A 19,125-nucleotide genomic window follows, 5' to 3' on the forward strand; every position below is an offset into this window, starting at 1 on the left:
TAAACAAAATACATATAACACATTTAATATCTAAATATATTTACCTGCACAGTATGCCAAATAGCACCCAATTGGACTCACAAGCTCATAGACATAATAACCTCCTGGACAGGCTTTGACTTTAATGGGATTGGACTGGAAATAGCAGCAGTTATTGCTCCAGTGACCGCAGACATCTCGAGTGACCACTCCATCCTCAACTGTTGGATGTCCTCGAATCAGCCACAGTGGAGCAAGAGTGCCACAACTATGCTCATCAACACATGTGTCTGGCATCTGAACGCTCTGACCCTGAATGAAGAGACGGTACCAGCCGTTCCAGCTGACCCAATAGTCACACATTATTTGAGAGGAATATTGATTGTTGGTGGATCTCCATGGATCATCCAGGACATTGTAGTTGTAGCAGGGGTCAACAGAAGGAGCTGTTGTTAAGAAATATTAGAAAATAAATGTTGTTGACCTGATGAATGTCATATGCCTTTTCAGAAATATGAAGTAGAAATATGTATGTAGTATGAAATATTTAAATCACTCCTGTTACATTTGTGCTTTAAGTTATTCAAGGCTTAAGACATATTGTCTTGAGTTTGAACATCTCCTTTTATTATGAAAATGGGATTTAAAATGTCAATCCTGTGAGTCCTTTTGCAACATAGACCACTCATTAAATAGGGGGTTAGTTTTGTCTATTTATTTTGAATAGTTTTGTTCAAAATATTTGTTTAAAACTCTATCATTAGGGGTCCTATCTTGAAGAAAACATACCTTATTTGTGCTAAATCATGAATGCTATCAGTTTTCACTCTGACTCTTTTATCTTTTATTCGTGCACATGCATGTTATTAAGTAATTAACTGTCTGTACTGGTTGGGTTGGAAGCAGTTTGATGTTAAGAATTGAGTAAGGAAGTCAGAGAAATAGTGGTGGTATTGTTTTTACTATTAATAAAGATACATAAGGGTTTATTATTTCACTCTGATAAACCGTCCTAACCGTCCATTCCTTCTCATTTATATTGCATACTTATCAAGCTAGAATTTATGGTTCAAAAAAAAAATTCTAATAACATTACCAGGCAGCGTTCTAGTCATGTTTTCAGTGTTTTTTTTTTTATTGTTTGTTTGTTTGTTTGTTTGTTTTGTTTTGTTTGCTGTTTTGTTTTTTGTTTCTCAAAATGTTCTCCTAAAGGCAAGATAATGTTCTTTAAAAACCTTTTAAGAATGTGTAGTGATAACATTGTTATTGCCTAATGTTCTTTTAGAGTTTTCAGGGGGTAGTTTTATTTTCATTCTCAGAATGTTCTCTTTAAAGAAAGGATAACATTTTCTAGCAGCATGTAAAAAATGTTACAACATTATTCCTTAATAAAGTTTATTTTTTGTTCTTACATTGTTCTTCTGATTGTTAAGATAACATATTTTTAAAAACCATTATATGAATGTTTTGTGATTATATCCTATAAAAGTTTATAAATAATATTGTCATGTTAAATGTTGGTGGTGATATTTGGGGAAAAGATTTTTCTTCATTTGTTATGATGAATGATCTGTTATGTAATCTGTTACCTAAACAACATCATCAAAACATTCTAAAAATTATGCCGTTAACATGTTTTAGCTTTGGTAACTTTTTTTATGAAAAACATTCTGTCATCTTAGACCTGATATATTTATAACATCTTCCTAATGTGGCTGAGAGAATTTTCTTTGTTTGCTATCATGCAATATTATGCAAACATTTTATTAAGTATATTGTATAAACTGTTATGTCAAAAACATTTACAAAACATCCCTAAAATGTTGTAAAAATGTGATATCTTTGTTTACTTAAGTTAATTGACTGCACTCTTATGTAATGGAAATACAAATGCAAAAAGGTAGTATGTGGATTTATAAAGGAAACAAGACAATACTTTACCAGTGGTTGTGATTGGTGGAGTAAAGGATTCTATGGTTGGAATTGTCTCTGTTGTTGTAGACACTGATGTGTTGGACTGACTTGGGGCTTCTGGTATTAAGAGCATTTTAAATCAATATATTGTATATATATATATATATATATATATATATATGTATATTTTTTTTTTTTTTTTTTTTTTAAATAACAGAAATAGAAATGGCTAAATTATACTCACCTACACAGTAAGCTGAGCAAAACATTGGCTTGACAAACTTATAAACATAGTAATCTCCTGGACAGGCTTTGATTTGTATAGGGTGGGATGTGTAAGTACAGCAGCCATTCCATGCGGATACACAGACCTGACAGGTGACCACTCCATCTTCCAGCTGTGGATGAGGGCCGTTGAGCCACAGTGGGTAATGAGTGCCACACATCCCTTCACTAACACATGATTCTGGCATCTGAGCATTTTGACCATTGTACAACAATCTGTACCAGCCATTCCACTCCACATTATAATCACACATGCCATGATAGTTATTATAGTAATGGTTGTCTGTGGTTCTCCAAGGCTCATCCAGACTGGTGTAGCTGTAGCAGGGATCAACACTTGGGGTGGAGAAAGGTACTATTATGAAAATGTAAAAAAAAAAAAAGCATTACAAAATGCAGACAAAATTTATTCAACATATTAATAGGAAAACCAATAGTACAACTTTTGTTAAAGCATATAAAATATAATGATGAATGAATATACCTGCACAATATACAGGAGCTGGGATTGAAACTGTTGGTCTGGTAAATTTATAGACATAATAATCTCCAGGACAAGCTTTGACATGGATTGGTTCAGATCTGTAGAAGTTGCACTGATCATAGTGAGAGCCATATATTTCACGGGTAACAACTCCTTCATCTAGACGAGGATGCGAGCCACCAAGATACAGAGAAAAATAACCTCCACATGACATGTAGGACATACACCACTCAGGCATCTGAGCACTTGACCCATCAATGAAGAGTCGATACCAGCCATCCCATTCAACACGAGTGTCATCATGTTCAGAGATGTATCCATATATAGACCAGTAATTGAATGTGCTTCTCCAGTTGTTGTCCAGTATGTTGTAGTTATCGCACGGGTCATAATCTGTGTTATTGAGATCAAAACAAACAAGTTATATATCAATAAGGAATGTCACAAGTGCAAATCTGATCCAGTAAAACAGTAACAGTGTGATGTGATTCTTACACTATTCACAACATGACTATGCAATAGTGATGTTAAAAGTTAATTCATAAAAGGCACCTAAATACATTTAAAAATTCAAAAATGTTTACAAATTACTTACTCAAGGTGGTGCTGGATCCAGTGAATATATCTGGACTCACAGTGGAAGCCGCATGTGAAATTGTGCTGACATCTACAAAGAAGTGCATTCAAGACATGACTGAAATCATTTTTAAAGTTTTGAAAGACTTTGTTTAAAATAAGTGTTAAAAGCACTGTACCTGTGCAGTATCCTGAACACCCAACTTGTGGATTCACAAGTTCATAGACATAGTAATTGCCTGGACATGCTTTCACTCTGATGGGGTTTGTTTTGTAATTACAGCAGCTGCTCCAATAAGACCCTGCACAGACCTCTCTGGTCACCACTCCATCCTCTATATTAGGGTGAGGACCACTGAGCCACAGGTTAAACAGTGTGTTACAGGTGTATGAACTAACACAGGTCTCTGGCATCTGGATGTTCATTCCATTGTAGAAAAACCGGTACCAGCCATTCCAGGGGAAAGATTCATCACAAATGAAACCTCCACTTTCATTGTTTGCTCTCCAGGGACGATCCAGAGACTCATAGCTGTAGCAGGGATCATTGCTGACGCTTTGGAACGCAACTGTCATGGAGTTTGAGAAAATTACCATTAAAATACTGTATTTACATTGAAGGCATTGAACAAAATTACACTGTAAAACACAATGATTTATTTCATTATTTTGAATCAATTATTTTGTGAAATTCTAGCTAGTGGTGTGCAGTCAAGTAAACCTGTAACAGAGCAACACTACAACAACTTTTACTGGCGCATGTACTAGCGCTAAGTACATGAAAATATATAATATACAATAATATAGACTTTTAGCAATTTAACTAATGTGATGTGGTATTTAGTCTAACACAGAAAACAGCTGTAAACTGTGTTATAAATAACATGAGAGTTACAGGGGAGTGCTATGCGGTGTGGAGAGACTGGACTGAACACTATTGATTCTAACTGGTAAAACCATAAGCAGTCCATTAAAATAATAACTCCATAGAAACCTTCTTATCTTATAATTGACATTTAGTCTTGATACTGATATTTAAAAAAATAAATAAAATAAAAAAGAGGAAAAGTAGGACCTGCACCTGCACAATATGATGGCCCACGGACTGATATGTTGGGTTTGACAAGTTCATAGATATAATAATCTCCTGGACAGGCTTTGACTTGGATGGAGGTGGATGTGTCGGCGCCACACTGAGTGGGAGGCACCCACCACCACCCCCATGAAAAAGTTCCCACAATGTCACGGGTCACCACTCCATCCTCAAGTGTTGGATGAGAACCGTTAAGATACAGTCCAGCATAACCACCACATCCTATATTACTCACACACCACTCAGACATCTGGGCACTTTCTCCATTCAAATACAGCCGATACCAGCCACTCCATTCAACAAGGGTGTCATCCTGTCCAGTGTACCGATATGCATATTGCCTTATGCCTCTCCAGTATTCATCAAGAGTGTTATAGTCATAGCATGGATCAGAGCTGGAAGTTGTAGATTCTGAGAGAATAATGACATAAAAGAGGACAATCCGGTGATGATACTGCGTCTTTGTGACAAGATAAGATATGGGATAGTACAGTAAAGAGGGATTATGTAAAATGATTGCAACTACAAGACATTAGTTTATATCATCCTCTCACCAATTTAAAACGATTTAACATATAGATCTCAGTTCATTTTTTGGGAAATATCTATATTTGCTTCCACCAGTTCAAATGACATGTGGCTCTTAAAAAAAAATAAAATGTAAAAGTTGATACGAGTTGTCACGTCTAGTATCATTCTCTCTTGTCTGTTTTCTTGTCCTGTCGTTCATGCTCTGTCCAGCAGGTGAAGTCTGGTGTTACAGTTTGGTTGTCTATCATTGATCATCCCACCTGTTACTCCACCCATTTCACCTTTCTATCATTAGCATTTCATTATCTACATGCATATATACCTGCTTTTAAGGACTTCAAAGCATTTCTAAAAAAAAAAAGTCTATAACAAACCTGACATTTGAGTCTGTCTATGAGTGCACCCTGAGCCTTAATGATATATTGTACTTTAATACAGTAAAATACAGATATAAATGAACAATTTAGAAGCATCTTTATCCCGTTGCAAAATTAGATTTCAATAGTATTAAAAGCATTTAAATGGAAGACTATTCCATTCTTAAATATATTAATATGCTGTATAAATGATCAGTTACTACTGAAAGTCACAGTTATGAGAGGTAAAGTTGGAATTATGAGAAATGAGACTAATGCATGTAGTGTGTAAATCTAACTTTTTCAACATTTATTCAACAGATATATATATATATATATATATATATATATATATATATATATATATATATATATATTTTTTTTTTTTTTTAATTTTTTTTTTCCACTTGTTTAAAACACATTTTCTATCAAAAAGAACATCTTTAATTTTTAAAATATAGCCCATTTGTCTCAAAAGGCCTGACAATGTGGATGGTTAAGTAAGTAAGTAAATACATACAATACAACTAGCAAGTATTTGGAATTTGTGTGTCAAAAAATACAAGCCAATTAAAAGATAACCAGGTTCTTTCATAAAGTGATTCATTTTTTACTTCTTTTGTTTTTACATTTGTAAAGGACAGCAAAGGATGGAAAAATTGAGGATGTGATAAAGTAAAATGTACTGTACCTGAAGTTTGTCCATTGATTATTTCACCTAAATACACAATATAAACATAATGAATTAAGGAAAAACTGTCAGTTCACCTACTAATGCAAATGACAGATGATAAATCACTCACCATTAATCAGCAGCAGTAGTGACACACACAGTGAGATCAGAAGCCTCATTGTGACTAACGGCAACTCCTGCATACAAACATGAAACAAATGTTTATTTTGTTAGATTTTATTTTTCTAGTTTATTGTGCAGAATAGTTCAAACAACTTCACACATATTTATATAAAAGGAATAATTTGGATTAGTCTATAGGCAATAAGGAATGCTATTAAAACCCAATACGATAAAATGAAGAGAAATAACTTTACCTGAGGTCAAATGCTGCTGCAGAGCAAACTCAGGGAGATTCTCTCTTCAGCAGCTGAATACAGTGATGATGAACAATCTCTCACACGTATCAGTGCCTTTATTAATAACAGTGGGTGGATCATTACTGGAACCAGAAGTTATTTCTCAACAGTGTCTTAAACCAGTTTTTCATGCAACATGATTTTTTTAGTTATTTGAACTGATTGTTTCCTTGTGTGCACCTGCATTTAGAAAGACATTTTTGTTTTTACTTTGTGCTCGAATAGATGCAAATGTAGATGGAATGATGACAAGTTTGATTTGTTAAGAACTTTTACCGAAACAGCACTACAAAATCCCCAATGAGTTAGGTAAATGTGACTGAAAAGATTAATGCTAATGCGTTTAATAATTTGTTAATTATGTTTGTAAATAATGTTTAACCACGTTATTGACATGTTTAAATTTAATTAAAGAAATGCATGCATATTTTTAAATGCAACTAACAACTGAAATGTCTAATCTCTTTAAAAGCAGCTGGGGAACAACACACCAGTTATGTAGCAGGTTAACAGGAAAAATAGGTAGGGTCTTTAGTGTTTGGATACAGAAAACAAAGGGGAAAATGAAGAGAAAACAGAACAAAGAAAACAGGCAAAAATTGGTACTTATCTAAAGTGAGAATGTCACATTTAATGAAACAAACAAAGAAAAATACTGATAATTTTATAATTTCATCTGAAGTAAAGAATCAAGTCTGTTCGTGGAGAATATAAGGAAGTGATTATTATATTCACAGGTTTACCGGAGGTGCAGAATTACACTCTTTAGAAATGTTCTACTTTTCTCCAGTGCACATTTTAGCTCATTCAAAAACCCATGTCAAAACAACCATGTGATGAATCTGGGCTCTGCTGGTGGCAACATCTCAAGGCAGACAGTCCAACGGACACTGCACACCGCTGGGTTCCACGGACGCAGACCAAGGAGGACACCAGTTCTCCAGATAAGGCACACAAAAGCCCACTTGGCCTTTGCAAATGCTCATCTGGACAAAGAAGAAGACTTCTGGTCTTCTGTTTTATGGTCAGATGAAACAAAAATTTAATTGTTTGGCCACAATGATGTAGCCTTCATTTGGCGTAAAAAAGGAGACGCCTTCAACCCTAAGAACACCATCCCCACTGTCAAACATGGTGGTGGAAACCTAATGTTTTGGGGGTGTTTTTCAGCCGGTGGACCAGGGAACCTAATCACAGTAAACGGCACCATGAAAAAGGAGCAATACATCAAAATTCTCAACAACAACATCAGGCAGTCTGCAGAGAAACTTGGCCTTGGGCACCAGTGGACATTTCAGCATAACAACGACACAAAACACACAGCGAAAGTGGTGAAGAAATGCTTAGAAGACAAAAAAATTAACGTTTTGCAGTGGCCCAGCCAGAGTCCTGACTTAAATCCAATTGAGAATCTGTGGAGGGAGCTAAAGATCAGGGTGATGGACCTGAAAGAGTTGGAGCTCATCGCTAAAGATGAATGGGCAAAAATACCAGTGGAGACATGCAAAAAGCTGGTCAGCAATTATAGGAAGCGTTTGATTGCTGTAATAACCAATAAAGGTTTTTCTGTTCTGTTCTGCACTTTTTGTTCAAATGTAAATAAAAGCTGAGAAATATATTTTTTTTTTTACACAATGATGCCACTTGTACATCGTCGTATTATCTTTTGGGAGAAGCCTGTGTCATTTCCGTTCAAAATAAACTTGCTGGTTGAATAAAAGTAACTTTAAGTCAGAATTTGCCAGGGGTATGAATAATTTCTGGCTTGACTATATATATATATATATATATATATATATATATATAGAAAGAAAAGAAATAAATGTGCAGTAAAAGTTTCTCTAGATTTTAGTATAACTGTAACGTTTAATTTGTTCAAAACATTGCTACTACCGTATATGAAAATACATTTACTGTTATTACCTCCTACTGTACATATACTAATACATTTTAAATTCAGTGATCATTATATAACTTCTTATTATATATGAAGAAATATAATATAATTCATATTTATTAAAAGCAGTAAATTAGTTAATGCTTTAGGTATCATGAATTAACAAAATTAGCAAAGCGAAACCCATGCAAAGCAGGGGCGGAGCCAGAGGGGTGGCTTGGGGTGGCCCACGCCACCCCTGAGAATTGATTGGCCACCCCAGGTGCCACCCCAAAATCCTACTCTACGATTGGCCATTAACGTGCTCAAAGGCGGAACCGTTGTTGACGCACTTGCTGCCTTTAAATCAGCGCGGGGGCTTGGACAGTCAGACACCAGAACTCAGAAATGTAAGTAGCAAATGTTTGATGTAAGCTAACCAACAATACATGGCTTACTGTTTTTTAGCATGTGAGTTTACAGCACAACTACTTGTGCTAGCACGCAAAGATATCTATTTACCTGTCACATCTGCCTTGATATCTAATCGCACACACAGCCCAGTATTAAGTCTGTTGAATCACGTCATGTATGCTAGGCTAATTTATCTACTGTACCTGCCTTTTTTCTGCTTTTCTGCCTACTCAGTCGACATTTGCTAGGTCATTAACTGTTAACTGTAGGCTACTTTTGTAAAAAGGATTTAACGATTTATCATTAGCAGATTAGCAGACGCAATTTTATGCAAAAAAACGTAGCCTACATTATATTTTAACCAAGGAACCAAATAAAACACGCCAGCAAGGTAACGTTAGCTCGCCGGCCCCTACCTTCAGTAAGTTAGGTTTAGGCTATATTCTCAGATAAATTCCACGCACGGTTTCGTTTTTGTTTGTTCTAACGTTATATATACAGTCAATGTTTTCAAGCCCTGTGTTGCTAACATACCTAGGCTGTGAAATTAAGGTCTAGCCTACTGGTGGGTTTAATTGAATTTGAGCAATAGGAAACCAATTTACATCTGGAGATAGTTCTTTGTGCTCGCCAAAATCATAGAAATTATCATTACAAGACACTTACAGTAGCTCCTGTAATCCAAGACAGATTTTCTTCGAGTTGTTAGGCTTTAGAGTATTTAGTTTAACAAATGACATGGAAACAAACATAATTCATTTCATCCACATATCCTTATGCACAATGCACAACAGTTTAGCTTAAACCGTGAGAATCAAGCAAACCTCACGGCCGTCAGGGCCTTAAAGTGACAGGCACTGAATTCGACTTGCACATCACCAATGCAGTAATGACATGAAAGAGTAGTCTATATAGTTTAAACTTTATAAATACTAATAGTTTAGCTCACAGGACAGATGTGGCCTTTGATTAAGCTTTAATTTTGTGTAATTAATTGTAAATAATACGTTCTTTGTTGTTCATTGTCCCATTTCTTGTTCGTTTCATTTCAATTTCTAATAATAATGTAAGTAATAATTACTAATAATGTAAATGGAAGGAAATCTGACTTCATTGCACTGCAGTATGAAAAGGAACCAGAATATCCAACAGTTCTCCGTTAGCAAGAAAAGCAAACCTGATGAAGACAGTGAACTGATCTGGGCAAACCAATTGTTATTCATTGTTCCATGAATAAATAGTCTTTAGCTGAGAACTTGGATTTTGGATGTTAACGGCTATAGAAATAGATGGCCAAAGATATTATGTTTGAGTTGTTATTGTGAAAAACAAAAAGTCTTGAAGGTGTATTTTTATGTTTGAGATGTTTGTTTATTTATATTTGATTTTATTCAAATAAAAAGAAATTTGATGTAAGAGTACGGTCTTTGTCCTTCAATTTATGAGTATGGTGTTTGATGCATGATTTTATGATGCCACCCTTGAATTAATCAGTGCTCCACTAAGGCCACCCCTGTTAAAAAAGTCTAGAATCGCCACTGATGCAAAGTGTGCAGAAATGACATGACAACTGCAATTTTAATTGTAATGATACTGCCTCAGTCCTCCTCAGCAACAAACTTGGCACCAATATAAAAAAGACAAAAAGATAAGCACCTCTCTACAGCATATGACTTTATCTTGTTTTCCTCATTTGTTTAGTCAAACTAGATAGTCAGGTTTATTGTCATTTTTATACATTGCAGGTCTTTTAGAAAACCATCAGACAATGACACTGCAAAGCCTCTTTATCAAGTCACCAAACTGCAGCTGTCAATCACTGAAAGTGGATTTTTCCAGTAGTTACTGCAACCAGTTGAACAAGATTCACAAAGAACTACTTACAGTAATAAAGTACATAATGTCACCACTGCATTAACAGTGTTTTAATTTTATTCTTCGTGATAACTTCTGGTAATTGCAGGTTATGCACATTATCACAAGTAGCCAAAATAATCAATTGGCAGATGATACAATAAAAAAAAAAGTTGTGCTTCTCATTGAAGCACAAATCTCATAGTGATGATATTGAAACGCAGGCTGCAGAGGATAAATATTCTCTAAACAAATAAATAATAATTAAAATTAAGACTATTTTATCCAAATGTTCAATATAAGCAAGGTGATGGTAAATGAATGCTTAATGAAAGAATTTGAAGTATATCTGACACATTAATTTGGGTTATCACATCACTATGACCTACTGACAGAATATATTGGGTCAAAGAATCTCCTGTATGACCAGCTTGTTAATCCTTAGATAACAATAATAACACAATCACTACTTTTATGTGTTTAAACTACATACAACAGCAGCTTGTACCTTAAGCTTTAGCTCATTTTAATCATGATGACACATTTGGCAGGATCATATTTATAATCAAACGTAGCAATCATTTAAATATAGATATTTCATTTAGAATATTCTGTTTAATAATATTACATTAGCATTGCAGCAATGCATTATGGGTCAACAATTCTGTAAATCACAGACAATATTCCAAATGATTTTTGCAGCATTCTAATGAAACTATCAGAAATGGTTATATTTAAGAAGACTGTTCAGAAATGAACTTATGCAAATATTTGTCACACTGAATGCACTCTGTACTACAAACACCTTGATTTAGTCTTCGACTTCTTTAAGATCTAGAGCAATACATATTTTTGGTAATCTAACAAGTGACTAAAACTCATCCCCATTGAACCAATGCGGAAACATTTTTCAAAACCTTCAGAAAGGAAAGTAAAATAGCAAGACTCTTCTCATGCATTTTATCATTGCATCACTATGGAACAAAAACAATTACAAAGATAGCACTAATAAGATATCACACTAATCTTTCTTTTATTTTTACTAAAAGAAAGTGTCATTAAACTAATACTTCTTAAGGAAATAAATCATAATATTCTACTATCACAATATTACATATTTCAGTTTTGCTATTCCTGACAATCAACCTTTTATAGAAGTATTTCCTTCAACTACTAAATGTTACAAATTGAAAAAGAAGCACAGATCAGAAAATAAATGATTAAATAATTAATTTATTATGCCATATATAAAAAAATATGCCTGAGGGGAAAATAAATAAATAAATAAATAAATAAATAAATAAATAAATAAACCAACAACCAGTGTGGCGTCAGTTTCATATTCATTAATATGGCACTAGATAATATGCATGTAAAGTGGTGCACCTTTTTATGTGTGTGTGTTAATAAACTAAAAAAATATTCAGAACACTCATCAGAGGAACAAGTAACAGAATAAGTGAACCAAACAGACAAGAAGCCTCAGTTACCTTCACTTGTTCTGGGACCCACTTATCTGTAAACAGGGAATATAATGCAATGAAATGTAATGTATATATGACAGAAATCATCATAAACCTTCATTTACAAATGATTAAAATCAATTCAATGTCAAAAGTGATACCAAAACCAAAAATGTATAAATTATGTAAACTTGTACTTTAATTCTGAAACACTGAGCTCTGCATCCACACTATTAAAGGCTTGGGTAAAATCATTCTCATATGGAATTATCTCCCTTCACCAGTAGGAAGACAATTCTGTTGAAATAATGGATAAAGCTGTGCTAATATTACTCAGCTTTATGGGTAAGACGTTTGTACATTGATTATTTCACCTGCTAAATACACAATATACACATAATGCATTTATATTAAGAAAGATTCAATCAGTTCACCTTTTAATATTATCATTGATAGATGATAATAATGTTAATCAGCAGCAGTAGTGACACACAATGAAATCAGAGGCCTTGTTGTGAGGAACGGCAGCTCCTTCATCTACACAAGCATATGCAACATATATACATGAAATGTTTCTTATATTAAAGGGGTCATCAGATGCCCATTTTCCACAAGTTGATATGATTCTTTAGGGTCTTAATAAGAAGTCTATAACACATTTTCTCAGTGGTAGTGTGAAAAACACCCTTTTTGCCATGTCAAAATCAGTTCTGCTCGTCCAGTCCCTCTCTGCCATGAACTGATGAGCCATGCTGTTTACTTTAGCCATGTTTAGCCACCAAACTTGCTAACTAGTGCATTATAAGAAATGCCATTTGCAAAGATGCATAAACAAACCCTTATACTTATTTCTGCTGTATAATGAAGCTGGATAATGAATGCATTGCACAAACATAGACACAGTTATGTAGATCAGAGATCGGGGCATTCCCTTCAAAAATGAAAGTAACGTTAATCCTCTGCAGTCTACAGCGGCTCAGATTATATTATATTATATTATATTATATTATATTATATTATATTATATTATATTATATTATATTATATTATATTATATTATATTATATTATATTATTAAATCTTAATATTATATTAATTCTTAAAACAGTATTTTTCATATGATAAATTTGTATAAATTATAATATACACAATATAAAATTTGTATTAAATCATACAAATGAAATCATACTAAATAAATTATAAAAACAAATAAATAAATAAAATAAAATAAAATAAAAAAACACAGAATCTAGGGGAAAATAAAGTGGTTTTCATGGGGGACTAAATTAAATGTTGGATAGATGGAGTTTATGAAAAATAAATAAATAAATACAATAAATAAATAAATAATATATTGAATGCAAAAGCTAAAATCTACAAGCACTCTCAAAGCATTTCCTTCCATAATAATAATAAATGAATATTATGATAAATATTGATATAACATGGAAAAAAATATTGTCAAAATTATTTCTGGACATATCACCCAGACCTAAAAACAAAGTGCTTACAAATTTTATTGTGAAAAGTGCTGTAAAATTAGAATGAAAGAAAGGGTAAAATAAAAAAAAAGACAGAAATTCCAGATTAAATCATGTAATATGCACATACTACATATAAACAAGTCTTGCTAAGATTCAAAACATAGAATAAATAAAATCAAAATGTGTATTTTAAAGGGCATTAATAAAATAAAGCTGATGTCAGCTGTGATTGGACAGGGCAAAAATCTGACTAGTTTTCATTCCTTTTGGACGGGTTTTTAGTAAGCTTTTGGCTGGATTTTTTTTCTGGGACCTGGCAACCCTGCCACTGGGTGGATTTTTATAGGGTCGTTGTGTACACACACTGTCAACACACATTTATGTTTTAACATGTAAAATGAGTTTTGCAACCGATGACCCCTTTAATTTATAATTACAATTAATAATAAAAAAAAAAAACAATTAGTAACTAAACAAGAATCATTTTTACAAAGTTGTTTGAGTCTAAAGAGAAATCGCTTTAGCTGAGGACAAATGTTGCTGCAGATCAAACTCAGGGAGATTATTTCTTCAGCAGCTGAATAGTGTTGATGAACTGCAGCTCTCTCACTCCTAAACCAGTTTTTCATGTAACATGAAGATATCTCTTATTTGAACTGATTGTTTCCTTGTGTGCACCTGCATTTAGAAAGCCATTATTTTAGCTCTATGCTCAAGTAGATGTAAATGTAGATGGAGTGTTCACAAGTTTGATTTGTTAAGCTTTTTTTTTTTTTCTAAGTACACTCTTACAAATAAAGGTGCTTTACAATGCCATAGAACAACCTTTTTGTCTAAATGCTTCCATAAAGAACCTTTAACATCTGAAGAACCTTTCTGCTTTAAGGTTATTTTTGGCAAAAGAAGGTTCTTCAGATTATAAAAAGTTTTTGTGGAACCAAAAATGCTCTTCCATGGCATCGCTGTTAAGAACCTTTTAAAACACTTTTATTTTTAAGAGTGTAGCTTTACAAAAAATCCCTTCAGTGTGAGCAAAAGGTGATTAATTAAAATTAAAATAACAATATGATAATTAATTATGTTTGTAAATAATGTTTAACCATGTTAATGATGTTTAATAATGTTTACATAAACACTGTGGTGGTGCAAGCAGTGGTCAAGTAAGATGGAGATTTTTAGATAATTAACTAAAGTGCAATAGTAAACTGAGGTCTTTTAATTCAGCTGGGAAACAACATGCTACTTAAGTAGCAAATTAATGGGTAATTAATTTTTGGATATAGAAAATAAAAGGAAAACCATTGAGATGAAAGACAAATATTCATGGAAGTTGATTTGTAACAACAGCATAAAATAAACAGAAATAAGCTAAATGCAAATGGTGGTACTTCCCTAAAGCGAGAATGTCACAAATGAGAAAAAAAAAAAAAAAAAAAACTAATCAATCATTTCACTGAAAGTCAAAAATCCAGTCTGTTCTTGGAAAATATGAGGAAGTGAGCATTATATTTACAGGTTTACCGGAGGTGCAGAGTTACACTCTTTAGGAATGTTCTACATTTCTCCACTGCTCAAAAAAAACATGTTGCAAAAATCACGTGATGCACATGAATGTTTCCTGACAGTAATATCTGCACTAAAAATGTCCAGACTAATAGAAATGTAGAGGAATAATAATAATAATAAAAAATGTCTGCCACTGTTAAATTAATTCTCTTAATGTGCAGATATACTTGTAGTACAGGAGTTTTTGGTTATTTTGGTTATAAATTATTTCCTTCCCCATACAATAATACATTTTAAACTAAGTAAATTATCATTGCTTACTTTTTATGAAGCCATGCAATGTAATACATTATTATTAAAGGCAGTAATCATGAATTACTAATATTAACTAAATGAAGCATGCAAGTAAGCAGCATCGAAAAATGACAGCTACATTGTACTATGTACAATCTGCCTAAAGACCGAAGGAGGGGGGGGGGGGGCAGCATACTATGACTTCATCTTATATGTTTCCTCCTGGATAGTCAGGTTTATTGTCATTTTTATACATTGTAGGACTTTCAGAAAACCACCAGACAATGATGCTGCAAAGTCTCTTTATCAAGTCTCCAAACTGCAGCTGTCACTTACTGAAAGTGGAGTAATTGTTGCAACCAGTTGAACAATATTCACCAGTACACTTCATATTATGTGCATAATATCACAAGTGGACAAAATAATCTGAGCCAAATAATCAAAAAGATTAATATTGTCTAATTCATCACTAAACAAACAGTTTGCTATTCCACCAAAATTATATCCGAATGTTTATTATAAGCAAGCTAATTTCAAATTAAAGTAAAATGGAAGAATTGTAGCTAAAGTATATCTGACACAATAATATGTATTATATTGAATATTGAATTGAATATCACCTATACTTTGCTACACCAGGTCATGTTAATTTTCAGAGAACAATAGCACAATCACTACTTTTACATGTTTAAACTACACACAACAGCAGCTTATCCTTTATGCTTTAGTTTATGTATCTTTCCTGATGACGCATTTGGCAGGAACATAACAATTCACACAACCTGGTTACTAACAAATGACACCACTGCTGATTGTTTATGATCAAATGTAGTTATCTTATAAATACAGACATCTAATATTTTTTATGTCAATTCCAAAGATAAAATGCTTTTAAAAATTTAAATCTTAATGTTGCAAAAATGCAGTTAAGATGTAAATCACACAAAATATTCCAAATTACTTTTGCAGCATTCTAATGAAACTATCAGGGATGGATCTACGGGGCTTTAGTACGATATTAGAGTATTTAAGAAGAATGTCAGAAGACTTTTTTAGATATGAACTTATGCAAATGCACTCTGTCCTACCAACTCCTTCATTTCAGTTTCTATTCACCTTCACCTTAAGAACTAGAACAATACATACTTTTGTTAATCTAACCAGTTACTGAAACTCAACCTTCAAAGAAAGCACAATTCAACCAGTGCGGAAAAATTCTTCAATACGCTTAGAATGGAAAATAGAATAGCAAGACTCTTCTCATGCATTTTATCTTATCATCACTACGAACAAAAAGCAAAATGATTGCAAAAAAAAGATAACACTATCATCAGTTGTCTTTCTCTTACTTTTACTGAAAGGAAATGCCTGCGAAAGAAAGAAAAAAAAACAAATTTTTATCTTTATCATTATTCGGACTCCATTTTAATGTCATTTATACCACATAATAAATGGCAGAATACAATATTATTATGCCAGAATATTAATATTATTATAGTTTTTAAATAATATCACAATTAGAACGGTTAAGGAAAGAAATTATAATATTCTTCTATCACAATATCGCATATATAGATGTATAGATGTATCAACTATGAATTTACTTTTACTGTTGTTATTACCTCCTATATTTAATACATTTTAAACAAATTAAGTAAATAAACATTACTTCTACTACTTTTATTATTTCTTATGTAGAAGCGTAATTTCATACAAATTATTTATTAAAAACGAAGTCAAATAAATGTTGCATTATTTAAAGAAGTTCACTTTCAGAACTAAAATGTACAGATAATGTACTCACCCCCTTGTCATCCAAGATGTTCATGTCTTTCTTTCTTCAGTCGTAAGGATATTTTGTTTTTTGAGTAAAACATTTCAGGATTTCTCTCCAAATAATGAACTTCTATGGTGCCCCCAAGTTTGAACTTCCAAAATGCAGCTTCAAAGGGCTCTAAACGATCACAGCCGAGGATAGAAGGGACTATCTAGCAAAGTGATGGGTTATTTCCTATAAAAGAATATCAATTGATATTGTCACGTATCTGGTCTATCTCATCATGAACTCTTGCACACACATTCTGGACTTCAATCCCCATAAGCCACTGCACCAATCCCTGCACACAGCTGCTCCTCGTTTCCCACTGAACTGATTGCTGCATACACCTGTTTATCATTTACCCACATGCATTTAAGCCACTCACACACACAGCCACCTGGCGAAGTCTTATTGTTCCTATGGTCATAATTCTAAGCGTGTTTCTCTGTGTTGGATTATCTGTGTATGACTCTGGACTGTGTACCCCGTTGATGATTCCTGCTTCCTGCCATTGCGACCATTGCATGTCTATCGAACTGTTTCCCGGATTACCTACGTTGTTCCTGTTTTCTGGTGATTATTCTTGCCTGTCGACACTTCTCAATAAAGCCTTGCAAATGGATCCGCACGTCTCTGACCCTCTCTGTGACAGAAGACTTCGCCACTGCAAGGATCCAGCAGTGAGTATGGTGTCATCCGGTTCCAGCACGAACCCCATGGTACAGATCATGCTGCTCAAGCAGGGTGAGCGGACAATCGAGGATTTTGTTATGGACTTCATTGAATTGGCAAATCTGTCGTCGATGGATGAGACGTGCCTCATGATTTTTTTTCGTGGAGGACTCTCAGAGCCATTGGCTTCCCACATGCCAAATTTTGAACCTGACTGGACTCTGCATTACTACATGGATCTGGCTCTTTTGTTGTGTGGCTCTCCATTTACTGTGGGTGAGGTTGAGCCACAGCACAAGATGGCTACCCCCAAGTCAGAGTCTCCGCTGCCAGAGCGCCCTCCAGTGACTGCGCCGCCAGAGCGCCCTCCAGTGACTGCGCCGCCAGAGCGCCCTCCAGTGACTGCGCCGCCAGAGCGCCCTCCAGTGACCGCTCGCTCAGAGCCTGCTCTTCCAGAGTCTCCGCTGGAGACGCCCAGCCCTCCTGAATCTCCGCTGGGGTCGTCCAGTTCTCCAGAGCCCGCTCCTCAAGAGTGTCGTCCAGAGCCCGCTTCACAAGAGCGTCGTCCAGAGCCCGCTTCACAAGAGCGATGTCCAGAGCCCGCTCCTCAAGACAGCCTTCCAGAGCCTCCGCTGGTTCCGCCCAGCCTTCCAGAGCCTCCGCTGGTTCCGTCCAGCCTTCCAGAGACTCCGCTGGTTCCGCCCAGCCTTCCAGAGACTCCGCTGGTTCCGCCCAGCCTTCCAGAGACTCCGCTGGTTCCGCCCAGCCTTCCAGAGACTCCGCTGGTTCCGCCCAGCCTTCCAGAGACTCCGCTGGTTCCGCCCAGCCTTCCAGAGACTCCGCTGGTTCCGCCCAGCCTTCCAGAGACTCCGCTGGTTCCGCCCAGCCTTCCAGAGACTCCGCTGGTTCCGCCCAGCCTTCCAGAGACTTCGCTGGTTCCGCCCAGCCTTCCAGAGACTCCGCTGGTTCCGCCGAGCCTTCCAGAGACTCCGCTGGTTCCGCCCAGCCTTCCAGAGACTCCGCTGGTTCCGCCCAGCCTTCCAGAGACTCCGCTGGTTCCGCCCAGCCTTCCAGAGACTCCGCTGGTTCAGCCCAGCCTTCCAGAGACTCCGCTGGTTCCGCCCAGCCTTCCAGAGACTCCGCTGGTTCCGCCCAGCCTTCCAGAGACTCCGCTGGTTCCGCCCAGTCTTCCAGAGACTCCGCTGGTTCCGCCCAGCCTTCCAGAGACTCCGCTGGTTCAGCCCAGCCTTCCAGAGACTCCGCTGGTTCAGCCCAGCCTTCCAGAGACTCCGCTGGTTCAGCCCAGCCTTCCAGAGACTCCGCTGGGTCAGCCCAGCCTTCCAGAGACTCTGCTGGTTCAGCCCAGCCTTCCAGAGCCTCCGCTGGTTCCGCCCAGCCTTCCAGAGACTCCGCTGGTTCCATCCAGTCATCCT

The 19,125-nt window shown here is 35.5% G+C and overlaps 1 protein-coding gene across 1 annotated transcript in view; it reads right to left on the reverse strand.

Annotated features, from left to right (window-relative positions):
- LOC141297534 (alpha-tectorin-like) overlaps positions 1-6,070 on the reverse strand; it is a 37,363-nt gene extending 31,293 nt beyond the window's left edge. The window contains exons 1-8 of the mRNA XM_073827956.1: positions 6,022-6,070; positions 5,910-5,936; positions 4,320-4,742; positions 3,418-3,807; positions 3,258-3,329; positions 2,663-3,055; positions 2,138-2,533; positions 41-425 (exon numbers count right to left, since the gene is read on the reverse strand). Coding sequence (XP_073684057.1) covers positions 41-425; positions 2,138-2,533; positions 2,663-3,055; positions 3,258-3,329; positions 3,418-3,807; positions 4,320-4,742; positions 5,910-5,936; positions 6,022-6,070 — 2,135 coding nt within the window. The remainder of the gene's footprint in view (positions 1-40; positions 426-2,137; positions 2,534-2,662; positions 3,056-3,257; positions 3,330-3,417; positions 3,808-4,319; positions 4,743-5,909; positions 5,937-6,021) is intronic.
- Positions 6,071-19,125: the final 13,055 nt, after the last annotated feature.

This window comes from Garra rufa, chromosome 22 (genome assembly GCF_049309525.1).
Source record: "Garra rufa chromosome 22, GarRuf1.0, whole genome shotgun sequence".
NCBI classification, from domain to species: Eukaryota; Metazoa; Chordata; class Actinopteri; order Cypriniformes; family Cyprinidae; genus Garra; species Garra rufa.